The 26,164-nt window shown below is 39.3% G+C and overlaps 2 protein-coding genes across 2 annotated transcripts; one reads left to right on the top strand and one right to left on the bottom strand.

The window, feature by feature from the left end:
* Positions 1 to 281: 281 nt before the first annotated feature.
* PLRG1 (pleiotropic regulator 1) lies at positions 282 to 13,307 on the bottom strand. The gene is made up of 15 exons (XM_068187226.1): positions 13,173 to 13,307; positions 11,359 to 11,465; positions 10,993 to 11,135; positions 9,871 to 9,924; positions 8,548 to 8,641; positions 8,049 to 8,139; positions 7,751 to 7,852; positions 6,777 to 6,869; positions 6,277 to 6,426; positions 6,067 to 6,168; positions 5,461 to 5,563; positions 4,777 to 4,885; positions 3,158 to 3,297; positions 1,457 to 1,650; positions 282 to 487 (listed from the first exon to the last, which is right to left on the bottom strand). The coding sequence occupies exons 1-15, from the start codon at positions 13,179 to 13,181 to the stop codon at positions 428 to 430; spliced, it is 1,551 nt and encodes a 516-aa protein (XP_068043327.1). The 5' UTR covers positions 13,182 to 13,307; the 3' UTR covers positions 282 to 427.
* Positions 13,308 to 18,684: 5,377 nt separating this feature from the next.
* On the top strand, positions 18,685 to 25,404 carry FGB (fibrinogen beta chain). Its single transcript, XM_068187248.1, has 8 exons — positions 18,685 to 18,774; positions 20,282 to 20,485; positions 21,206 to 21,389; positions 21,980 to 22,207; positions 22,780 to 22,893; positions 23,432 to 23,554; positions 23,739 to 24,024; positions 24,891 to 25,404. The coding sequence occupies exons 1-8, from the start codon at positions 18,700 to 18,702 to the stop codon at positions 25,117 to 25,119; spliced, it is 1,443 nt and encodes a 480-aa protein (XP_068043349.1). The 5' UTR covers positions 18,685 to 18,699; the 3' UTR covers positions 25,120 to 25,404.
* The last annotated feature ends 760 nt before the right edge of the window (positions 25,405 to 26,164 follow it).

The raw sequence follows: 26,164 nt of genomic DNA, 5'->3' as shown, positions 1-26,164 counted from the left end.
CTAGACTTAGCCTATGCACAATAAACATTGGTGTAAAATCTGAAAGTGTCCTCAAGGAACTTCCAGAAGATGACTTCTATGCATAAATTTGTGATTAATTTTTGAGGTCAAGCAAGGGTATTTCAGGCAACTTAGCTCATCAAAATATTTTTATAACAATCTGTTGAGTGTAAGTCTAAAAAAATAACCACCTGGACACCTATCTTTTTCATGAACCATGCATGCTCCACAAAGTTAAGACTCAACTGGTTTGCTGGAATCACAACAAAAAAAGACAAAAAGAAAGAGAAATAAAATTTATTATAAAACATGTTGAAATAGCAATGACTTAGCTGACTTCTTGCTCTGCTGTCCTAGGCAGAACAAAATGTGACTGAATGCTCTCAGGAAAGCCAAAACAAAATTACAGAAGTAGTATGTTGCCACACTAAAATCGCTTTCTCTTGATAATTTCTGGTTTCCAGCTGACAGGATGGGTTTCTTCAGTCTAAAAGGAAATAAAAAATCTCATAAGGATTATTTTAAACTTGAAACTCACCTAAAATGAAGGTTTAGTTTAAAATACTACTTATGAAATATATGTACTCTATTTCATATGTAGCATTATTAATACTTAATCTACAATGTAATTAATTTACCCAAATTAAAATTTCTATCATCCCACTGTCTGAAGTACATAGCAATACTTGTTCTGTACTTGTCTTTTTTTTTTTTCAACATGGAAAATGACTAGGTTGCCAGTGGCATTTCCAAAACAACGCTGTGGTTATCAATGCACATGAACAGGAGTTGCCAGTGACAGACATACCTACATCAGTATTGGTAGATGTCATGGAGTGTATTTTGCCCAACTTCAAAACAGATAAAAAATTCCTGATTCTTTATATCTAAAACTTACTCCTAGTTTAATTCACTGCAAAATTCCAATATTTAATAAAAATTCTTACATTCTTTATATGGAAGACATACACTGATAGACTGTACAATCATCTGCTGTCTTCTCCACTGGTAAATTAATTCATATTTTAGAATAACGGTTTGAAAATAAGCTCTTGACTCTAAATTCTAAAAACTGCCAAGGGTAATAACTAATCCAGATCATATAAATAAGCACAGTAAACCTTAAAAGTGCAATCCTTTTGCTGATTCCCATGTTTTTATCAATATAACCCCCCATAGTTTCCCACCAGGTTCAAAACTCAATGTACAGGATCGTATTCAGATTTCTCCAAACTTCAACACAAAGGCCTTTCACAGAAGTAAGAGTTCACAGACCTGACACTTAATTTGTACTACAGAATGTAACAATAATTAGGAATGCAGAAATTAGCTACTCTCCTGTTAATGCTAATACAGCGGTCTTTCAAATTTCAACAAAATGGATTAAGTAAGTCTGAACATGTTCCCTATAGACATGTGTTATATGAAAATACTTTAAAAAGACACTTTGACATACCGCAGTATCATCTTCTTTGTATACTTTTATGGTTTTATCAGCTTCAGCTGTTAGCAATCTGCTTTCCGACTGGTCAAAAACACAAGCAAATATTCCTGATTCACTGTCCAAAGAACCCGGCTGTACAGCTGCATGTACTCTCTGGAAGTTGTATCCAGTTCTCCAGTCCCAAAGGTGCATAGTGCCATTATCAGCTACAACAAACAAACAAACAAACTTAGCATTTTGACCAGTTAATTTCTATGTGTTTTCTAAAAACAGCATCATGAACAAGTAGTAAATACATCAGGAATACATCACACAACATCCATGTAGAATACCTCAGTACACCCTATAAATTTTCCTACTTTCTGCTCTTTTCCTTCCTCAGAATCTCATTCAGATTTTCATCAGATAACCCAGAGAGATGATACACTACATCACAGGGCAATTGCAGCAAGTTGCTTTGGAGGCACAGTAAGGACTGGTATTCTGAATATCAAGCTCCCTGCTCAGAAGCTCCACTGAAATTGAATGAGGAGGCATCATCCTCCCAAAGAGATTAGAACATTAAGAACTCTTACTTAATGCAAAGTACGTTCATTGTTTGCAGAGATTTTATTCCAAATCCAGTTTAAACCACTGCCAGTATTGCTGCTACTGGCATCAGCTACAGGGCTGCTACACAGCAATCTGAAATCTATTCAGAAGGATGCTCTCAAGAAAATTTTTCAGTTACAAAACCCAATACCCTTCAAAAGCATTATCTAGCTACAACAGAGCTATTAAAAATTAAATTTCTCCACAGATACCAGCTAGACTAGAAATCCAGATGTTTCAAGAAGGGTGCTTCTACAGTAGAAAACTTCAAGGTAAAATCAACTTTTGATTCAGCATCATCTTCTCTGAAGCTGCTGTAGATAGCGTGAGGATGTAAAGGGGAGAATTGATACTCAAATTTTAACATTTTAAAAGTCGCAGTTAATATTAGTAAAATGATAATAGGGTTTTTTTTATGTGGAGAAGGTGTTTTTTAGGACTCAGCTACTACTAACATAAAAAAAATCTTAAAAGGATGTTCTAAAAGTGTCTTCAAATAAAAATAATGACATGTAAGTCCATTCCAGTATTTTGTGAAGTTTGTGTTCTTACTGGGGATGAGCCATTTGTAAAATACAGCTTTATCTAAATTTTAAAATCAAGGGCCCCTTTTACACATAGTTGGAAACATAACCAGAGTAAGGTGACAATGTAATTGGCTGTTTCTCAACTCCTGCTTAGCACATTTCCATCTCACTCCACATCCCTAGCCTACAGGACCAAGGGCATATTAGAGCAAGTGCCTTATTCCCAATCACCTTCAGCAAGATGCTTCTACATCCTCTATCCAGTCTCACTGCCTCAACATGCAGCTAACTCTAGAGGAGGCACTAATGACCAGCAGATCATAAAAGATGGACTCTGGAGCCCTGCAGCAGCAGCCAGCTGAGAAGAGGAAACCTCTTCCATGCAGTACGTTACAAGTCCTTCAAATTTATTTTATTTGCATGCAGCTCAGAAACATCCAAGGACATGAATGTGGCCCTACTATGAAATGAAATGAAGTCCTGCAGGAGGCTGACAGGCCTAGGTAAAGCAGAGCTCCATGAGCATCCCTGCCTAAGGACCTCCAGCCACATGTACATGGGGGAGAGGAGAGGAATGTGTATTTCTTGTTTTTACCTCCTGAGACCAGAACACCATCGGAATTTACAGCCAGTGTATTTATAATAGCATTGTGACCAGAGAGATTCTGAATGAAGTTTCCATCTGGGAATTTCCACTGCTTAATATTATCTGGAGAACCAGATGCAAATGTGTAACTGAAAGAAAATAAACACAGTATATTAAAGCTCAAAATAGCTGTAGTGAGAGCAAATGTTCTTCATTAAAACTACTGCTAAATGCTAGTTGCAAAATTACTTAATATTAAAACTGCTTTTCTGACATGTTTACTTCACATGAAATTAAGCAATTTTATGAAGTCATGAATTACTTATTCCTACTGTTTTCTTTCCACTTCATAAACTAAACTTTGTAACATCCTATGTGCCGTAGGATTTAATATGCAAACAAATATTTAAAATGCACATTAAGTTCTCTTCAGCTGTTATTCTGGCAAATTTTCAGGTATCAGGGCATCATCAGCAAAAGTAACAGGATATAAAGGCAACAAGCCCCAAGCACAGGTTAATGGCTAGTCTTCCAAAATTACATAAGCAAGGAAAAAGCCCTGCAAAAATGTAACTACGAAAGACAATTTCTTCCACCGAGTTACCGCAAAATAAGAATTTCCTTAAGATGTGAAAGCAGTTACATGGTTATTTGGGTAGCCTGTAGGAATACTTTCATTTGCCACAATATCCAAAGAATTTGCTGTCTATTTAAAAGATAACACAAATAAAAAAAGTTGAGTATTACGAGAAAATACCACAACATTAAAAAAAAAAGAAATACTGAACTATAGGCTGACCATTTGACAAGAACACTTCAAGTTTATTTTCAGAAAGTTGTAATTGATGAAGCTGAAACCTGAATTACTTTTTTTTAAAAATGTAAGTAAAATAGAGGCTTATTCTATAGCTAAAAGGCTATACAATTTTTCAGGCACACACTGGAACGGAGGTTATTCATATCTAAGATTCTGAATTTCTGATAGAAATGACAAAATGTAATTTTAACATATTAAAGGTGCAGAAGTAATCAAGTTCTATGTGAACTCCTTTTCTCCATTGTTTTTAATGGGGATCTAAACAGGCAACTGTTGTGCATCAAAATACAGCATCTAAATTCAGAGCAATTCCAAGAACATCTGCTTCAAAGCTTCAGTTTTCACACTGAGGTTTTTTTAAGGCCAGTTACATTGAAATGTCTTATGCAGTGAAACACATATTCAACAGAAAGACCATTCTATTCATCACTGTCTCCTTAAGCATTAATCACATGTGTGCATTGGCATATTACAGAACTACTGCAATTCCTGATCACAACCAATCAGTTACATATTTAATATTAGCCTTACATATCACTGAGTTTTAAGGACTGAATGAAAGGCACACACATAAGTAATTCTGTGGGATATAAGGCATTCTCAGGATTCCTAATGTACACCAATGCCAATACCAGGGAAGCACAATGAGTGCAGTAAAATGTATTTGATAATTGATATGTACCTTTCTGCATCATCCTAAGTGCATTAGTTTCTCACATTATTATGCTCTACCATTCTAGATGATCATTCACATTGGGTCTCTTAAATTCTCAAAAAACTGTGGAAGTGTAACAGAATAAAGAAAACTTACTGTCTTGGATGCAGCACTACTGCTCTTACAGATTTCTTGTGATTTGTTAAAGTAACACGAGTTTTTCCTGCCACCAAGTCCCAGAGCCGTATGGTAGTATCATGACTGCCTGCAATGAGAAGAAAATTTAAAAAAATAGTAAAAATCATCACTTTGATTTTATCATCACTACTTTGCTAAGGCAGCCAGAATGATGTGAGAGAGACATAAATACTGTGCAAATGCCACCTCAGACAAAGAAGATGCCAGATTGCAAAAGTATTTTTACTCAGTTTTAAAAAGTGTCCAGTTTTGCGGGATAACTTTAAGAAGTCACACTGCAAAGCTGGATTTTGACATAATGGGAATGAAAATGAACACTTAACCACAGTACTGGACACTCCTTAACTGAAATGGGGAGAACTGAAATATTACAGAAAATGCAAGTTTCAATATATATTATAACACAAATGAAAACATCAGAAAAAAAAAAAGGAAGTGCAGAAAAGCATTCAAACAATGTACAGCCATATTTGCCTAAACGTACCATTAATAGTATGCAATAATCATTGCATGGCCCATTTTCAACAGAAACTAGTATGAGATTTGAGCAAATCACCAAGATAACATTATGAACATCACACAACTACTGAACAAACACATTCACCATTAGATTTTTTAATCATGAAACCACACTTACTATACCTGTAATAATTTGTGGCTCTGCAGCTTGGCACTTCACAGTTGCTACTGCATTTGTGTGTCCTGACAGTGTGTGCACACTCGCTTTTGTCCTTACATCCCAAATCTATGAATTCACAGCAAATATGTCAGGTTAGTAACAGGTGTTTGTTCAATGTATTTTAGGCACTGTCATTGTTTACATAACTTTCTTGCCACAGTCCTACAGATTAAAAAATGGTATTTAGGTGGTATTTTTCACTTAACCATTTATTACAGAACTGCCTCAGCTAGCAAATTTCAAGGGGAGCAGGAACCTGCCAGTGAACTTCCAGGCATATGGATAATTCAAGTCACCATAATCCCATACTACCTTCTAAATTCAAAGCAATCTCACATATACTATGTAGTCTACCTACTAAATTAAGAAATAAAGCATTATCCTGAAGTGACATGGCATGTTCATGCATTTGGGCTTCAATTTTATCAACAATATAAGACAAAGCTAACACAAATCGTCTTAGTATTTCATCTAAATTGATGATAACTTTTGCTAAGTGCTTGTTTTCACAAATGAAGATATTGAATTACACACATAAAGATGTTAAAACACAACAATGCTATACTTACTCGTGCTGTTGAATCTCTGCTGCATGTCACCAGCACATCTATTGTTGGATGCAAGTCTAAGCCATAAACAGCACTTAGATGTCCATGGTAATGTCTGATAACCTAGATGAATAAAAACCACGCAAACTAATAATTGAAAGAATATTCTAAATGCTTTGATTTCTGTATTTGCTACCACCAATTCCTTCAGTTAAAGAAACTGCAGCTTACCTTATTGTATTCAAGATCCCAGCATTTCACTTGTTTGTCTTCTCCGCAAGAAAAGAGGTATGGACTTCTTGCACTTACTATCACCCCACGTACAGTACTGATGTGTCCCGTCAAAGACAATTTCAATTTGCCACTAGCAAGGTCCCAAATCTGCACCAAAATAGATATTTTGAGGTAAACAGGAAAAAGCTACAGTGAATCTGGGTGAACAGCCCAGATGTAACTGATCCTGCTGCAATGTAAGTTAAAAATACAGTCACATAAACACTTGCTCTGCAGATACTACCATGTAATATATGAACTCTCAAAAAAAAGAACTAGTACTACTCCACAAATCCGTTATGAAAAGGTAATAAAAGAAAAAATGTTCTGCAGTTCATTATTCCACAAACAGTAAACAAGAAATTGCTTCCAAGGGCAGGAAACATTTTTAAATAAGAGGGGCACAAAAAACCCCCACCCCCTGCCAACTTTGTCACTCATTTCTTCCAACCTCTTACCTTTATGGTTCTGTCAGCAGAGCCAGTAACAAACCACTGATTTCCTGGTTCTACTGCAATACATCTCACCCAGCCCAGATGACCACTGATAACCTTCAGAAAGAACAAAAAAAATTCTATATCAGAAATAATACAATACCTTTTGATGTAATTTTCCTTCTCCAACACTGAAATTTGCTAGTATTCACCAAGAAAAGTCAAATGTAAAATCAGATCTGTAGACAACTTGATTTCTACTTCAGTTAAGGAGAAACTAGAAATTTACATACACCAGACTTGGGAAGCTGCAATACAGAAAGACCCTGTTCATATAAGCAACTTTTTCACATCCTTTGAGAGTCCATAACACTTCCAACACTTGAAGCTTTGCAGAGAAAGACTGTTTTGAGCAAATTCCTTATGCTGCTGTATAGTAGCTATACAAAGAACTATTACATAAATATTGGCTATTAAATCACATTTCCATATAATAACCTCTTAAAGCACACCATCATCTTCTTTTCCCCAAAACAGAGGTAATCTGAGAGTAGGACACTTTGCAATAATAAAATAATGGACACTGATCTCACAAGAAATACTCTGCCAACACATGCTTTGCTTTCGGCAGCCTGTTTCTCTAAATTCTCCAAAGTCATTCAGCTAAAATCAAACGCCGTAACTGGTTTCACTGGATGTCATGTTTCATGTACTGTCATACAGCTCATTTCAAAAGATTCAAAACACAGCAAAGCTTCTTAGGCAGAAATACAGCAAACCTTCCACCAAATTTATCATAACACAGCTACGAGAGTAAAAAAGAGGTTCAAAGAGAGACTGTGGGTATACACAAATTAGTTGTAATCACTTTTCAATCACATTTTCAAATCATATTTGATTATATTTTTGTGAATGAGAACAAAAATATTTATTTGAGGTCTTACACAGAGTAAGTTTGCTTTTATATGCACGTTCATGTCATATAATTTCTAACTTACTCTGTACAGTTTCCAAGGTGGATGCCACTGAGGTTTGGGCATAGTTGGAGCCTTCTTTGGCATTAATGCAGAATTTTTGTTTCCACCAGCTTCCACCATAGCCTGTAAGTTAAAAGAAAGGTTACTCTTCTGGTTTGTGTCTTATCTCTTTGTCCAAAGCCTAAAACATTCTCATTCTGCCTTCTCAATACTGATTAAATTTAGTCAGTCAGGACATCTCCACCTAACACACAAGCAGATCCAGAAGCAATCTGGTCAACACCATGTCCTGTTCTCGTCAGACGTGCAAGAGACTCACCACAGACATCCCAGGAGGCTGGGAACGCTCAGATATTCCAGCATGCCTGTAAATGTCACCCACACCAGCAGCTGTCCGGTTTGCATCCAGCCTAGGGGGAGGGAAAATGGTTCATGAGTTGCAATCGACTTTCTCCTGCTAAGTGATGAGGCATCACAGGGCTGCACCCAGCTGAGTGTTGTACACCTCTCAGGATGGAGTCCACAACCTCCCTTGGCACCCTGCCCAGGGCCTGACGACCCCAAGGTACAGATACCACAAAGCTTCACGTTTTTCTCTTCCAACTAAACAAAAACTCCCTTGTCCCAACTTCTACCCACTCCCTCTTGTGACAAAAAAAAAAAAAAAAAACAAAAAAAAAAGACAAAAAACCAGAAAAACAATGACTGCCCACAATAAAAGCAGTTTCTTTAAGAATATTCTAATTACTCCAGCTAGCTCTTATCCCAGCTTCTGTGATTTGCCTTGCAGTTCCCACAGAAAACAGTGTCAGCAGTACCTGGACTGGGAAGCAGGAAGTGCTACAGCTAAGGACTGTGCTGCAGATTCACTCGGCATCCTCTGGACCTTAGTATCTGCTGTCAAAGCCACACCTTGAAAAAAAAAAAAAGACATAAAAAACAAAGACAACTCCTTTAAACAGGAACTCAGAAGTGTATTATACAAACATATATATACACATATACCTGTAAACAAGGGCCTGACACACCTGTAATATATACTTTCATCCTTCAATAACATTTTCACATCCAATTCAAATCTACTAAATTCTTTATTTTGGCACAAATCCTTTCCATCTTGATCTACTACATATGTAAGTTTAAAATTTCTGGAGTATAAAACACTGTGTCAGTGGAAACAAATAAAAAAAGTCTAATTAGGAGTAGGATCCATCTTTAAATCCATCTTTAACTGCTATAAAAATCCAAACATCACAGAAATAAACAATCTTGTGAAGCATTTGCTAATTTAGGCTCCTTAGTACAATCTGTAATCCATCCCTATGCAGTGTTTGGCATCACACAGTGGCACCAGAACCACAACAGGTTCTCCTACTGAAGTGAGAATTTCAGGCTACATCTTCAGATTTTTAACCTTATCTCAAGAACAGCAGATATTGTCTAAAAAAGAATTAAAAACTCTTTGTGAAGTATACTTTTGGTGCAGACTGGTGAATTTAACTCATTGCTTTACTTTCCTAACCAATCTTCTGTCAGTTGACAACAAACTCACTATTTAAGCAAAATATTCAGGTTAAAGCAAGAAACAGCAAAGAAAGAAATCTGATTTTCAACCCTGATATAAAAGATCCTATTAAAAGAGCACTAAACTTAAGGAAGCCACTGTGAGCAATTCTTGTCCCCACAGTTAGAAGCAACTATGTCTGCTTTTTCAATGGTTGAGGGTCCACTGAACACTCACATCTGTTAAGTTATAAATCAAGACAACAGGTTTTCCACTGTACTCATAATGAACTTAGGCACAATAAACGATCAACGCTAAAACCAAGCTCTTCCAAGAACACAGCAGGATCCATCAGTAACAATGGCAATGAGCAATGGCCAGCGTAACAACACAGAAACATAACACTTACAATCACAGGCAAAATCACATGACACTAAAATTATTACACCCTTAAGTCTCTTCCCCAGAGCAAGGTGGTGAAACCTGCACCTTTCTGCTCTGGCGATGAAAAGCAGGCAACATTCCACTACTATTAAGTATGGATTCATATGAAGAGGAAGCCTGCTCCTGCTAGGATGACATTTTGTTCATACAGGAACTCAAAAAATCCATAAAACACTTGCAAAATTTTACTTACCAGGCCCAGATGGGTATGGGTGTGTACCAGTTACCATATACTCAACTTCTTGTCCTAAAGAGCAAGAGAATGTTTTATTAATGATTACATTTTATACTGTACTGCAAACAATGCACTCAAACAGCAAATAGAGGAAAAGACAGATCATACACAGCAAAAGAAACTGGTAACCACCTCCAATGTACTTAGAAATTTCTCATTGTCATTAATTTAATTTGTTCTGGTTATCTCCATTTTAGAAAACACAACTGTAAAAAATAATTAATTTGAATGGTGAAGCTACCTGTCATCAACAGGACTCAATAAAAAATCTTCATACTGCCTTTGAAGCAGATACCATGTACTCAAAGAGCACGGGCGTCTGAAATGTAAGCTAGTCAGTTGGTTGTCTGCTGTCAGAACTGAAAAAGGTACTTTTCCTCTTAAAAGATTTTTCATTCTCTCTCAACATGTTTCACTTGCACAATACTTCCAAATAAAGCACCTTGGGCAGAATCTCAGTATCAACTGAATATCAACTACCTCAACCAAAATGAGGCAGCACTTTTAGAAGAGAAATTTTCATATGGGATCTACCTAATAAATACACATTTTATACATCATAAAACATATATTGAAAAAAACTCTACAGATTTGAAATAAAGCATTTTCTGGCTTAAAAATTGCACAGCTACAAGACTGTAAATATACTATGAAATAAAATAACAAAAAAACCACCCCAAACAAAAAAACAACACACAAAAATGCCAAAACAAACAAAAGTCAACCAAAGAGCATGTCCTTAACCATCATGAACATGCAAACATAAGAAATACGTTATTCAACTCTAACACCTAAGTACACCACACACTAACGTTACCAAAAATTACTCTTTTTACCAATTAATCACTATAAAAATCCACAGCACCTAATAACTCCTTTGTTAAAAGCAGCTTTCCCCTTTTTCTGAATCACTTACCACCTGTGGACGCTAGCAAAAAAAATACCAACCAAAAAAGGGTTTTTTTTTTTGATTTCTGCATTTATCTCCAGTGGATTAACATTGTACTGCATTCTGCAGATTTTACATCAGTGAGACTGTTACAAAAGAAAGGACAAATATAGCACTATGGGCAAACTAACCTTGATTTCCAGAATACTGTTTGTGTCCATAGGGATCCCCAGTGTTGGGGCCTCCTTTCTCCCTCAGGTTCTCTTTGAGCGTGGGCATGTGTAGCACTGAGCCGTACTCCGTGCGCAGCTTGACTGCCATCTTCACCTTGTGACTGTGGCAAGAGGAAAGCAAAATCCTCATTGAACCCCACTTGCTGAACTGTTACCAAGTTTTGAAATATTTTAAAGTGGATGTCACAAAACTTACTTTACAACTCTAATATTTCTCTCCCCTCAAAACTACACTGTTGACAGTACAGAAACATCTGAATTTTTGACTTGGGTGAAGCAATCATTGACAGAGTTTAAAACTTCACTGAGTGCAGCAGCACTTACCTTTCTTCATCCAATGGGATAGGCTTGGCATTATCAGCTACAAACATGTCATGGGTTCTCTTCAAAGACCTGAACACAAGTGTGTGCACAGAATGCTTTTGGACTTCCTAAAATAAAGAAGAGAGCATTTAAATAAGTTTGAACAGATTTAAATAAAAAACTGAACACTGAAACATAAATTGAACTGAGTAGTAATTTCTCAGTTCTGTTATATGACATGCAACCAATCGGTTCACAGAAGACACTAATCTTCTTGGAAACTAAAAAATTAAGTTATTATGTCAGTTGTTTTACTTCGGTGTTTATTCAAAACTGTATTCTATTCCTTGAAAACTTACAAGACTTTGAAAAGCAAGCCAAAAACTTTAATCAAACTTTCTGCACTGGTATTTACATGACAAATCCATGAGCATAAAAGCTTTTATCCCACATCCTCCCCATTTCTGTTTTTATATGTAAGCAATATAGAAACCAATTCAGAAAAAAAACAAACTGTAAATTTTCCTTCACTACCACTGTAAAAAGAATGAATTTATATATACAGTACCACTTCATGTTAACATGGCTAACTGCCACCCAACAACAGCAGCTGTTGACACCACAAACAGAGGAGTAGGTACCACTGTGTCTCCCCAACAGGGAAGAAACTTCTGCAAGTAATTTTTGAAAGAGGCTTTTTGTAAAAAAAACAGCTCAAAGTGTTGCATCAGGCAGCAGTCATTGCACCTTCTTCTATAACCCTGACAGCCCCACATGCCTTCAGAAGTGCATGATGTTCACCCCACAGTAAAGATTCTACAACCTATAAAACCAGTGGCCTTCTCCACAGGCGTGCTCCCAAGGCCTCACAAAAAAGTTGAGGTTTCCCTTACGGGGTAACAGAGTCAGCAGTAGGTCTCTGGTGGTTAAACACCACAGCATCACTTCCCCACAATCACAGAACAGAATGTGCTGAGCTGGAAGTGGCTTACAGGGATCATCGAGTCCAACTCCTGGCCCTGCACAGGACACCCCAAGAGGCACGTCCTCTGCGCCCAAGAGCACTGTCCAAATGTTCACTGAACTCTGTCAGCCTTGCTGCTGCGACCACTTCTCTGGGAGCCTGTTCAAGCACCCTACCACCCTGTGGCTGAAGAACCTTTACCTGATACCCAACCTAAAACTCCCCTGACACAACTTCAGGCCATTCTCTTGGATCCTGTCACTGGTCACCACAGAGGTCAGATCAGAGCCTGCTCCTCTGCTTTCCCCTCAAGAGGAAGCGGTAAACTGAAATGAGGTTTCCCTTCACCCTCTTCTCCAGGCTGAATATGGCAAATGACCTCATCCATTCCTCACTCCGACCATTCACCTCCATATCTTTATACCTTTTTCTGATGTAGTGGTACCCAAAACAAAACCCAGCCCTCGAGGTGGGGCCGCCCTAGAGCAGAGCAGAGCGGGACAATGCCCTCTTGACGAGCTGGCGACGCTGTGCCCCACGGCCCCCAGCACCGGCATTCGGCACAAGTCTGGCAAAGCAAACCCGCTGCCCGCTGCTCACTCCCGCCCCAGACACGCACACTCCGATGACCCGCACCCGCTGCGTTCTGCGAGCACCTCGCTGTGCCTGGGTCGAACCGGGCAGGGGCCGCCACGGAGCAGCCCTACAGCGGCCTTTCCCACCCGGGGCACAGCGAAGGTGGCGGGGGGGGGGCAGGGCGGGGCGGCGCTTCTCCCGCCCGGCCCCAACCCGCTCCCGCTGCCTGGTCTCGCCCAGAGCGTCTGAAGGACGCGACAGAGTGAACGCGCGGGGCCGCTGCCCCATCCCTCACCTCCGCCATGGCGCCGCCGAAGTCCTCCTGCCGCGGCCGCTACGGAGCCACTTCCGGCGGCTTCCCGCGCCGGACCGGAAGTGACGCATCAAGCGAGCAATGGACGGAGGCCCCCAAGCGGAGGGGCGGGGCTTAGGCAACACCTCCAGTCATTGTACGGAGGATCGCGGGTTCGAGCCCCGCTGGCGCTGCCGAGCAGCCGGTGCGAGTCACTTCATCAATGTGTACAAAGATATAAAGGGGTGGTGACAAGAGAATGGAGCCAGGCTCTGTCGGTGGTGCCCAGCAGACAAGAGGCAGTGGGCAGAACCTGATGCACAGGAAGTTCCACCTGAACATGGGGAAGAACTCCACTGTGCAGAGGATGGTGCAGCGGCACAGAGAGGTGGCGGAGTCTCCATCACTGGAGATGGCCACAGCGCTGTGCCGCGGGCTCTGCGATGGCCCTGCGTGCTCCGGCAGGTGTGACCCGGTGACCCCACTCCCTGCGGTCCCTCCGGCCTGAGCCATCCCGCGGCCGTGCCGCGGGAGCGGTGTCCCCGGCGGCGGCGCGGCGCGGTCCGCGGCCGGCAGAGGGCGGTGTGGCGCCGCGCCGCCGCCGGCCCGCCGCGGGGCCTGTGCGCCGCCTCCTCAGGGTGAGGGGCTGCGCCCGAGCTGGGCAGCCCCGCTTCTTTGGGTCTGAAACTATCAGACTTCGCCAGTGTTTAGGGCCCTGGAGCTGCAGGTTTCATGTATTGCTTTCCTCGTGAGTTCTCAGGGGTAAAGCCATCCAGTGTTGAACCGCGGCGATATTGGATGTTAGCCATTATGGCTGCTCTTTTGGAAGAGTGTCTTTAGTTTGGCTCCACAGGACCTCCCGGCGATGGAGAGTGAAACGTGAACGAGCCGGCGACCCCTGTACTTCATGGCAGAGTGTTGGTTGTGAAAGGGCAGAGGCTGTAATTCTCTTCCGAACGTACTGCGTTACTCCACCAAAGATTTCACTTCCATTTGTGAGCAGAATAACCAAATGCATTTGTGCAAATTTCAAATAGGCACCCACTTTCTCCACATATACTCACCTGCTCTTAGCTCCAGGAAGTCTTGACCTCCTGAGCAGTAGCTGGGATTTGGCACTCATCTTTTGCAGCCACTCCATCATGATGCTCTTCTTCACTACCAAACCAGCCACTCACTCTGCTTGCCTGCGTGCCTGAGCTGTGAACAGTTTACAAAACAATCTGAGCTAGAAGTAATTCAGTGCAACGTAGTTGGTTCAAACATGCTGTCTTTACTAGCTACAGGACAGCGTTAGCCTGGGATTATTTCTGGCACGCAGCTTGCCTGCTTGACATAAATATCGTGTCTTTTCTGCAGTTGGTGGGTCACATCTGGTAGCTGTGCTGGTGGTTTGTATTTAGTAATTTAGGATGCAGTGATGGAAACGTGCTTGAAGCAGCTTTGAGCCCCAGCTCCCGTTCTAGGTAGAGGTGGGGAAGAGATGCCAATTACATTGGCAGTAGCGGTGGGGAGCTATTGCCAGCTCAGTTTCAAGCCAAGACAGCCAGGTTTCATGTTAAACAAGTCAGCCTATTTTGGTAGACCCTCTGGTGTGGCTGGCAATCCCCGCTGGATTTCAGAGCTTGCCATAAACACCAGCACAGCATCTCGCAGAGAGGGAGCTTTGTCTGTCCTTGCTTAAAGTGCAACCTAGAGTGCAAACTCCACAGGGCAGTGTGTCAAAATGGGGCAAGTCTCTTACATCCTCTTGGGCTGATGAGGTTAGACTGAGGATACACAACTTTTGAAAGGAAACTTGGGGAGAGCTAGGAATTTCAAACAGGTTTATCTTTCTTTTTTAAAGTTGCACGCAGAGTAGCATGTGCCTGCTTGATCACTCAGTTGACTGGTGGATTTGATGTGTGCAAGTGGTTTAAAGGGCTGTTTATAGAGTTGTTTCCTTCCTATTTTCTGTTGAAAGAAATCAGATTTATTTCCACTGCCTTTTAAAGGGAAACAAAATTTGAAATATGCACTCTGGTAGCAAAAAAAATTATATTTAGCATGAAAACTTGTCTGCACTTGTTATTACTATTAATAGAAATATTCATATGGCCCTGGAGTTGCTGTAGTTTTTCTAATTTTTTTTACGCATAAACATTCCCCTCAGAAATTTATAATCTGAATTTGTTTCTTGTTATCCTTGTAAAGCTTTAGAAACTCAGAAGACAAATTAATCTTTTCAGAGTTTTCAGAATCCAGTTAGAGGACAATTTTTTTTTTCCAAAAGGTTTAGCCTAGGGTGAAATTTAGTCCTGGAACATCAATAAATCATGTCAGTAATATTAATAAGAATATGCACCTCATTAATTTTCTTTGTTACATATGACTTCTTGATGTGTGCTTGCATGTCAGCTACAGCTGCAATTCTGGAAATAGCTAACGATGTTTTTTACAAGCACTATTTCATAGAAGGTGACTAGCAAATTGGATGAACTTTTAGTGTTATAATAAAGCCAAAGTCATTAATGTTGCTCCCAGAACATGGAGATAACATTCATTATCATTTACAAGAAATCCTTGAAGTAATATTTGCTACCAATAAAAGCAAATAAGAAGGATGTTCATCTCAGCAGAGGTGAACGTTTAAGTTTACAATATTCTTTTTCATAGGATGACACTATTACAACACAACTGTTTTAAAAGAACATTTCTAAATCAACAGCTATTTTTAAATTGAAACACTATAGCTCAATGTAATCCAAGAAGGTTCTGTTCCCTAAGACCTCTTTTGGGGATCCATCCAGCTCTGAAGAGCCATGATCTGGTGATCACGACTCGCCTGGGTCGAGGGGTTTGTGTAAAGAGGGTTGCATCACTGGCCAGCACTACAAACACCAGGGCAGCGAGCAAACAGTCGTTCCTCAAAACACACACGCGCCTCTGCCAGTAAGTGCTTTTTTAGTAAAAAATACTGTACACAGGGGTGTCCTGGAACACCAACAGGTACATGGAGTATTCCTGCAGTTTCTAGCAGACATGCTGTGCTGTCACCACCACATTAGCTCTGGGAACACCTTCTCATTAACCATGTGAGTTGGAGGAGGGAGTATGAAGGAAGAGAGGTTGTTCTGTTTTGAAGAGAGTGCTTCTTTGATACCATTTTTAGAAGAAATGTAAGCTATAGTTTTGGTTCTTCATAAGGCTTTATTCAATCCTTATAAAGTGTCAGCCTGACTGTAATGGTTGCAAGCATGAGAGTAAAATCACATCTCATAACCAAGACACTAATGGAGTTTAACTTCTGCTGCCAAAATGCTTTCCTGTATGTGTGTATGTTTGCCAGGATAGCCTCCTCTGTATGCCAGTCCAAATTTGGACCGTTTTTGTTGATAAAAGTCTCCAGGCACAACCTCTGCAGCGCAGACAAGGCCCTTGCTTACCAGATGGACAGTCACACGATCCCTGCCCTGCAGCATCTGGTCATTTGGCACATAGCCACCAGCCTGCTGGGGTGTGACATACACGTGTTTCTCATGGAGAATCCTCATGGAGACACCACCACCCAACTCTTCTAGAGAAGCCAATGAAAGATACTGGAGCTGGGAGGGTCAAAGGCTGAATTTCAAAGGGGAAATCCCATCTGAAGGCAGAATAAGCCTGGGGGTTTCCCATGATGGGGCTCTGCAGTTGGCTTGGTGGCTCCTGCACCAACCCTCGTCATCCAGTCTGACAGCCTCCGCACAGACACAACCAGGGCTCTCCATCAGGAGCTAAAGAGAGCTTAATGCCTGAAGGAGAACACCATAAATTACTGCAGAGCATGCTGATAGTTTAAAAACAGATTTTGCACAAATATCACTTGATATTATCAATATTTAATTAAGATTTGTGTGAACTGAGCTGGGATAATTTGAGTTTCTAGCTCAGGAATAGTGAGACCTAGTTTTAGTTCCACTGTCCCACAGGCTGCTCATAAGCCCTGGGCAAAGGTTCAAGGACTATGTCCCTTCCATATGTAAGATGAGGGTGACTGAACTTCCCTCAGAGATACATGGAGGGAAAACTGTATTAAAAGTTAGGATATTCCCAAAATCAATGATAACATCTTTGCTAGCATCCATAAGTGGAAATAACTTGTTAATGATGTCAGTTTTGGCCTTAGACAGATTTCTTAATGTCTGTAGGGAGAAGTTTGTGTTCTTCCAAATCTAATAGTGTTGGTGATGTCCTCATGCAGGAGATCCAATTCAGCAGAGTTTCAGCTCTTTGAGCCATGGCTGATTTGGGGCCAAACTGTTTAATAATTAAACCAGTCAGGTTAAACAGTTTTCATATTTTGTGAAACTCCATAGTTTACTAGAATTCTGACAACAGCACGAATACAGGAAAAAGGCCTAAACCAGTACATTTTAGCTGTTCTTAACTTTGCTTCCTGTAAAATCCTCCCCTCCATCAAGTTAGTCTTTGAAATGGAAGCTCAGACCACAGTTTACATCCCTTCATTGGTTCAGACATTGATATGAATGACTTCAGAAAAGTGTGCTGGCTCCCACTTGGCAGATTTAATTTAATTCAGTGCATTACAGTAATTTATAATGCCCGAGAAAATCACAGGATATAAACACACTGAAATGTTAAAACTCTGCTAATATGAGAGCTGTGATATGCAACTTCCTATAAAACATTAGAAAGTATGTTTGAGTATTTCACTATGATTTCAAGTAACTTCATGCTGTTATTCTCTTAAAAGATTATTGACATTATTTAAATAATATTTGAAAGATGTAATTTTTGTATTTAAAAAAGGAAACCAGCAAATTAATGTGTAAAATTGAATTATTTTAATTCATTTACAATATCACAAGGCTATATTAATGGAATAATGAATAATATTGGCTTATGCTTACAGTATTCAGCTGATCTTTAATAAATCAAAATATTGCTTTTATTCAAAATTATTAATGTCATGAATATAATATACCTTTCTTTTCACTTTTATGTTAAAAGACTCAAAGATTTGCATACCTATCAGGCACCATCAAACTATTTAGAAAAATGCAGAAATCTATATGATGTGAGTTGTCTTCACTTTTAATATGATATTTCTGAAACATTCAAATTTTCAGCAGGGGAAAAAAAGGACCCATTACAACATGACATCTAATAATTTTTTTTTTCTTTGGCCATTCACTTTTCCAGTTGCTTTAAAACACTTATGATTTTTGAGAAAATGGTAACCTTGTGTAATCTGAGCAGGAGGTACTTTTAAGGATCTGAACATACATTTGATGCCAGCATCAATAGAGGTCTCTGGGACATATAGATAAGAGTTTTCCAGAGGAATTGCTCAACAACTGATATATTCAGGCACAGAGTGAAGAGTTGAATATTAACAAAAAACTCTGATTGCTCAGAAGAGTTGACCCTATCACTGTGAAGCTGGAAATTAGTGCTGCTGCATATATATAAAAGAACAGAGGAGATCTCTCCCTGTCAGAGCTGATGAAAAAAGAAGATCACTGAGCTGCTCAAGCAAGCCAGCACCATGAAACTGCTCCTGCTGTTCCTGCTCTGTGTTTCCTCCGTTCAGTCCCAGGGCTCTCTTGACTATGACGAAGAGGTTGTAATGCTGATATTGATTCATAATTAGTCATCAATAATTAATTTAATTTAATTGCATGCTAGACTTCCTCAGCTTATGTGAGTTATGGGAAAAGATAATCCAGTGCATATTCTTTTTCCGATTGAATTGTTCAAAAAATTGACTTTTTATATGTAACTCCATAATAGTTATTTTCTGAGCTTGGAGATATTTTCTTCCTATTTCTTTTTCTGTAGGGAATGAAGAATGTTTGATTAGTAAGATTAGGTAAGATTAGTTATTTAGCTGAATTTATTTAAGGATACTAATTGAGCAATGTTGACATATGATGTTACAGACAATTAGTATTAGGTATAAAGGAGTAGAAATATGTAATTAATCATGTCCTGTCTCAAAGACAGTAAAAACTTTTCTGCAGAGTCAGTAGACATTAAAAAAAAAACAAAACCAAACAAGCTACCAGTTCATACAGCTTAACATTGGAAATAAAGAGGTAGCAATTGCTAAAAAGAAGGAAAAGCAATGAGAATCAATATAAAATAATGGTTTAAGTAAAATATTTTGGGGGAAACACAATTTAGAATCTTGGTACACTTTTTTATTGTTTGAAAATCCCTGTAAAAATTGGTCAGACTTTCAGACAATCTGAGCACTTGTGTCTGCACATTGACTACTGATAACACTAATGTGTTAAATTTCAGCAATTTTGTGTTTTCAGCAATTCTGTGTTAATATGCTGCTTATTTTTGAAACTACTTGAAGCCTCTGATGCTGTGTCCTTTCAAATGTCTAAGTCTGAGGGGAATTGGAAACGACTGTAGGTTTCGATTCAGTAGCTCAAACAATTATTAATTCAAATGGTTTTCTTTGAAAAAATGCTTAGGGACCAGGCCTGTTTTCCTTATTCAGCCTCTTAGGCTTTGCCATTTCTGGTAGATATGGGGAACGTATGTATCAGAGAGAGCTCTACAAACCTACTCTGAGAGATGTTATTAAATGGTTTTCCTAATTTCACCAGTTAACAACTGGTATGTGTCCTGAGACCTGATGATGTATTTGACTGTGGCCTGATTTTCTGAGACTTTACAAATATTCCTGTAGCCCAGTAAAATCTGGGACACTGAAAATGTGCTCCTGAATACACTTCTTAGCCCCTAGGATGTCTACTTTTTTTTTATAGTGTACTACTTCAGGTTTCATGGTGCTTAGTAGCTCTGAACTATGTAAGATTTATTCCTTGGTCAAAATTGGCTATTGAAATATTATTTTACTTTGGTTTGAAGACTTTTTAATTTATCTATATCTAGGTATGGAGAATGTGACTAGTCTTACAAGAGAGGGGATAGCAATGACTTTTACATAATGTCAGTATAACATTTCCATTAGGGCTTTTTCATTCCATTTCCTGGTTTTCCTTGCTGTTTAAAATACTAAATAGTGCTGAATGGATGCCTCCACCCTGTGCATCCTCTTTTGCAATAGCCATCCCAGATTCAGCGAGTTTCGTCTCCCCTTGGCTGTGCAGGATGAGAGCCCCGTGGTTGACGTTCGAGGCCACCGACCCCTGGACAAAAGGCGTGAAATGGCGCCCACGCTCCGACCTGTGGCACCTCCCATCAGCGGGGCTGGATACCGACCCCGGCCCCCGAAGAGGGGGAAGACGGGGGACAAGAAGGAACAGATTGTCTATCCTGATGCCGGAGGCTGCAAGCATGCGCTGGAGGAGCTGGTGGGTGTCTGGCTGTTGAGACAGCTGGTGACGTACTGTCCTTTCCTTCTAGTACAGCCAACATGGGAGTTTTCCTTGCCAAATAAAGGACAATCATTCATTTAAAGCAGTCCAGCTTTTCTTCACTTTGCTTGGGTTTGCCAGGACTGCATGGGATTAATAGCAAAGTCAGCCTACAGCAAAGATGGGGAGATGAGAGTTGAACCGTAAACCAGAAAAGGAAGTGTCTGTGGGTTAGCCTGTGCCTTGCACCTGGTTTTGCATAGGTAACTATTCAGGACAGAAAAAACCTCTGCAGAAGTTCTGGATTCAGTTTCAGACAGTCTTAAGGAACCCTAGGGACCAAAAAAACCCCATCCTCCCATGTCTTTATTAAAATTTGTTTCAAAATGTAGTTCTAGTCTACCCTCAGTCACCACTGTAGCTCTTACTGCATACAAGTACGCTTGACATCCAGCACACCCCTTGCAGCAGTCTATCACACTGTCTCTGCTATGATCCCTGCTGGAAAATGCAAGCTGTAACAATGTTGGGAGGCATCTTAGTGACAAAGCACAAGTTTGAGTGTGGAAGTTGCCAGCAAATGAAGTTTATTAAAGCTTATCTAGATGCTAAAATACCTGTTCTCACATTACAAACTCTTTGCTGTGTTCAAAGGTATGGCTGTTCACTGATGGGACTAGAACTTCTTTATTCACAGCCCTTTTTCCTTCTTTTAAGGGAGTGCTGTGTCCAACTGGATGTGAGCTGCGAACTACACTGCTAAAACAGGAAAAAACAGTGAAACCAGTTATTAATGATCTAAAAGTTAAAGTGAACACGCTTTCTGACAGCTCCTCAACTTTCTACGAATATGTGACCGTTCTAGAAGATAAACTGGTAAAGAGGCAAAAACAAAGAAAAGGTATGCTATTTCTATGAACTACTAGTGTAAATGATATTGAAGTCTTACTGGCATTCCTACAGTTACTTTTTAGTGGGACTTCTTAAAAAAATCAAAAATACCATGGAATATCTAGCAAAACAGGATTCTGTGACTGTGGCCTCTTAAATCCTTAAAAACATCCTTTGAGAGAGGCAAAGATTCATATGAGGCCTCTAAATGTACATCATTAACATGTTCCCCTTACCTGTTTTCCTATGTCCCCTTACCTGTTTTCCTGTGTCCATCCAATCCATTTATGACCAGCCTCTGGATTGGCACCATGGCTCCCCAGAAAGAAGGGAATTACTGCTCTTTGGCAGTGTAAAGCACCACTGATAAATCTATTAGGTAGCAAAGAAACAACAGTACACATGGACCTCTTCCTTGAGAGTATCTGCATAGTTTTTGAACACTGTAGAAAAGTAAGCAAAAGAAATGCCCTTCCTGTGTTCCTTCCTAGTGGCATCTCAAATTATAAATGAACTGAGTGTCATAAACTGCTCTTCATCATTTCCTAACTGGGAAATATGTTGAAAACTAATCTGCTTTTCATCTTTTTGCTTTTCTAGACAATGATGATTTACTTTCTCAGTACAACACAGAAGTGGAATTGCAGTATAGTTATATAAAGGATAATCTGGACAATAATATCCCATCCAGCCTCAGGGTCCTTCGTGCAGTTGTGGATACTTTACATAAAAAGATACAAAAACTGGAAAATGCCATTGCAACCCAGGTGGACTACTGCCGTTCCCCATGTACTGTTTCCTGTAATATTCCTGTGGTTTCAGGCAAAGGTACTCATTCAAATATAATGACATATTTTCTCCCATTTATGTCACTATGCAAACTGATAGATGCATCTGAAACCTGTACAATTGATTAGGGTATTAGGAAAGATGGAAATCCTAGATGAAAAAAAAATCTTTTCTGGATCACTATACTTGTCAGATCAAAGATCCTCTTATCCAATATCAGTCTTCATAAATGACCAGTAGGATTTTAAAGATATGAGTGCTTCAGGGCCTTTGTAAGGTGAATTTGTGACTATCATAGTTGTACGCTTGATTTTTTTCAGTCAAGAAAGGTTCTTCTTTCAAAAGCTTGTCTAATTCAAGAAGTCATTGTAAGGTATACAGTGTTGCATCATTTAGTTTGAAGTTTCAGAAATTCCTCTTTGGAAAAGCTGCACAGTGCAGTAATCTTTTTTCCATGATTCTTTCACTTGATGTAATACAGAAATCAAAATGAAAGTAAAATATTATGTATAGATATTTAAAACTGTTCCCATATAACAGCAAACCAAAAGATAAGAAAACTGTTCAAGTTCACAGGTCTTTCAGTAACAGTCTCTGTTTTATTCTTGTAGAATGTGAGGATATCATCAGAAAGGGAGGCGAGACATCCGAAATGTACCTCATCCAGCCAGATCCTTTCGTCAAGCCATACAGAGTATACTGTGACATGGAAACAGATAATGGAGGTTAGTGTGAAATAGCTATGTTGTGATAATATTAATTTATCGATGATACCAAAATCATATTAGTAATTTGTATTTTATAGAAAGAAATATGAAATTATGCCTTTTGTAATTACTTGATAATTAAATCTGATTGACTCATTCTGGGAAGTCTTGTTGAGGTCATCTGCTGTTGCAGAATAGGATACTTCTATAGTGAAACTGGAAATAAATTGTGTATGTATCTTACCATGACCATCATGGATGGTGCATAGGTGGGCCGACAAGGACAGCCTGGCTCATTTCTTACCCTGCTCCAATGCACTTGACAAAAGACCAGGGCTGTCCTTCAAGTTCTGCTTTTTCCACCTTTCCTTATGAAGCAAGGTTCTACTTAAGTGTGAGCAAAAGGGGGAAAGCTGATCTCAAAAGCAGTGAAAGGACCTGCTGCAAGGAAGCCATATGCTCCTCTGGTCCTGAGGCGAAGTTAAAAGGGCTGTATCTTAATGTTTGATCCTCCTTTTGTACTGGTAATTTAATTTAAATACTCTTGCTCCTGCAGGCTGGACTTTGATTCAGAACCGCCAGGACGGCAGTGTTAATTTCGGAAGAGTATGGGATCAGTATAAAAAAGGATTTGGAAATGTTGCAAAGAGTGGAGGGAAGAACTACTGTGATACACCAGGTAAAACACCAAGCATAAAATGCAAAGAACAGCTCTTAGTGAAACCTTTTTCTCCTATTTTTTGGAGCTCTTAGATTTTTTAAAAATTAACGAATCCACTCCAGCAGACCTATAGGCAAATAATAAAGTTGCCTTGAAGTATATTGCAGTCTGTTTCACAGAACTCTCACTTGCTCCTTCTCAGGTGAATATTGGCTTGGAAATGACAAGATCAGCCAGCTTACCAAAATAGGGCCCACCGAAGTTCTAATTGAAATGGAGGACTGGAATGGTGATAAAGTATCAGCTCATTATGGAGGTTTCACCATACAGAATGAAGGAAACAAGTATCAGCTTTCAGTTAGTAACTACAAAGGCACTGCAGGCAATGCGCTGATGGAAGGAGCTTCCCAATTACATGGAGAAAACAGGACAATGACAATTCACAATGGCATGTACTTCAGTACTTATGACAGAGACAATGATGGATGGTATGTACTTGCACTGGACATTTTAAATAAAAATAGAGCTGAATATAGAATATTTCTGTAATTTACCATTAGTTTTCACAGCATTTTGTAGTATGTCAAAATATGTTATGTCCCTGCAAGTTACCAGCTAAATGTCTATGCAGTTCTTTTGGCATAGCCAAGGATAGGTAAAAGTATATATTAGGTTAGTGACAGTCCACAACCAAGTAAGAAGTAAGCATGCTGAATTTTATTGATTCCATGAATGACTTACCACAGACAAAGCAGCAAATCTGGATGCAATGTATTCATAGTCAGGGACCAACAGAAGCAGTGCTGAGGACACTAACTAAGAGTATTGGTACTCACTCCAGTAAAATATAATGGGTCCTGAAGGAAAAAGGCAGGTAGCATGTCCATTAAAAAGCAGTGTTCTGCCTACTCAGAAGACAGGAATTCAGTTCTAAAGTAGAAAATAGAGCATTGTATCTCTGACCTGTGCTTAATACCTGATTACATATTCGTGAATAAAGGAATTGTTTAGGTTGGGGAAGACATACATGCTTTCTACCTTTAAATTTCATTGCTATTGTAATTATCATTATGAACTCCAAATAACAGTAATTATCAATCAGTAAATTAAAATGACATTCCCCAAGAGGTGCAATTAAAGTTTGATTTGTTTTTCTTAGCTGCTTTACTTTCTGAGTGCACTGTGTAGCACACGCTTGTGATGGTCAATCCTTTGTAGAAAGTTCAGCAAGAACTTAAATTGTTTATTATGGTTTGAAAATTTCAGTGCACGGGCAGGTATGTGTACTCGATCTGTTAGCGTGTATTACAGATGTCACTCTTAACGCCTTTTTTTTTTTTCCCCCCCTCATCAGGTTAACTTTAGATCCAAGAAAACAGTGCTCCAAACAAGATGGTGGTGGATGGTGGTACAACCGCTGCCACTCAGCCAACCCCAATGGCAGATACTACTGGGGAGGGACCTACAGCTGGGACATGGCAAAACATGGGACAGATGATGGTATCGTATGGATGAACTGGAAAGGGTCGTGGTATTCAATGAAGAAGATGAGCATGAAAATCCGGCCATACTTTCCACAGTAACCATTATCAAAATGTACAGAATCAGGGATTTTCTTTTAGTATTTGTACGTGGTTATCTTTTTAGCATGGTACTCAGTGTTATCTTTATATATGAGACCCAAATCTGTACGTACAACCATATTGTGACCTAAAGTGAAAAGCTATGTCAAATGTAACTCTAAATCTGTCTGATGAAAATAACTCAAAAGTGTATTTTTCCCATTTTTCATTTGTGCACAAGACAGAATTAACTATTATGGAATAACACTCATAAAATAAAACCAACTTGTTTAATTCTTTTACAAAGGTCTTTTGTATCTCTTTTAAAGAGGGAGAGGATTATTTCTAAATGTTTTGTAAAAACTAATGAAGTCTTAAAACTAAAGTATTCTTAATATTATTCCAAAGTATTTATGCATAATCTGGGGAGAAGAAAATGCATTCCACTAAATAAGAGACAGTTATCTTCTTTTGTATTATAGAAGTAACAGTAACTACCTGTGTAACAAGTTGAGAAGGAATAAAAGTGAAAAGAGTATTGAACAAACCAGTAGGTCCCTTGGCTCAAATCCTGTTGCTGGATAAAATATGTCCTTTTTTGGGACATGGTCATGTACTTGCTTCCACACATATAGGTTTTTTACACAATCCCTATCATGGGAGTAGAATAATTAATGTCTCCAGTCATAAAGTAGTGGAAGTTGAATATTTCACCAAACCTAGTAGTCTGTGCTCCCTTGAGCAGGCAAAGACAAGACTTCTCAACCCTGGTAGACAGAATGAACATCTCTCAAAGGGGTCTGCCTTCCTCCACAAAGGAAGAGACCCAGATTACTAGGGGTGGATGGATCCCACCTGAAACCTTTAGTGTTTATTTAATCTGTGAAGCCCAGGAGGACAAGAAGGAAACATAATGGCAGCTTCTCACTAAAGGAGCACATGGGTGTTCAGCATCACACAGGCAGGCTTCCATTGAGGCTAAGGAACAAAAACTTAATGTGCAAGTGGAAACCCATTTTCCAAAAGCACAGACCCCCTCCTCACATGTGAGTGTAAAGATGTCTAT

This window comes from Anomalospiza imberbis, chromosome 4 (assembly GCF_031753505.1).
Source record: "Anomalospiza imberbis isolate Cuckoo-Finch-1a 21T00152 chromosome 4, ASM3175350v1, whole genome shotgun sequence".
Lineage (NCBI taxonomy): Eukaryota > Metazoa > Chordata > Aves > Passeriformes > Viduidae > Anomalospiza > Anomalospiza imberbis.
The sequence above is the reverse complement of the archived record's forward strand: the minus strand, read 5'-3'. Positions and strand labels throughout refer to the sequence as shown.

Coding starts and splice junctions, on each gene's coding strand:
- PLRG1 (XM_068187226.1), bottom strand. Junction 11,136..11,358: donor ATCCCATTGGATGAAGAAAG/GTAAGTGCTGCT, acceptor CTCTTGCCACAG/TCACAAGGTGAAGATGGCAG. Junction 3,298..4,776: donor GTAGTGCTGCATCCAAGACA/GTAAGTTTTCTT, acceptor ATTTTCTTTCAG/TTACACATTTGCATCTGGTT.
- FGB (XM_068187248.1), top strand. CDS start 18,700: ATGAAACTGCTCCTGCTGTTCCTGCTCTGTGTTTCCTCCGTTCAGTCC. Junction 20,486..21,205: donor AGCATGCGCTGGAGGAGCTG/GTGGGTGTCTGG, acceptor CCTTCTTTTAAG/GGAGTGCTGTGTCCAACTGG. Junction 22,894..23,431: donor CATGGAAACAGATAATGGAG/GTTAGTGTGAAA, acceptor TTGCTCCTGCAG/GCTGGACTTTGATTCAGAAC.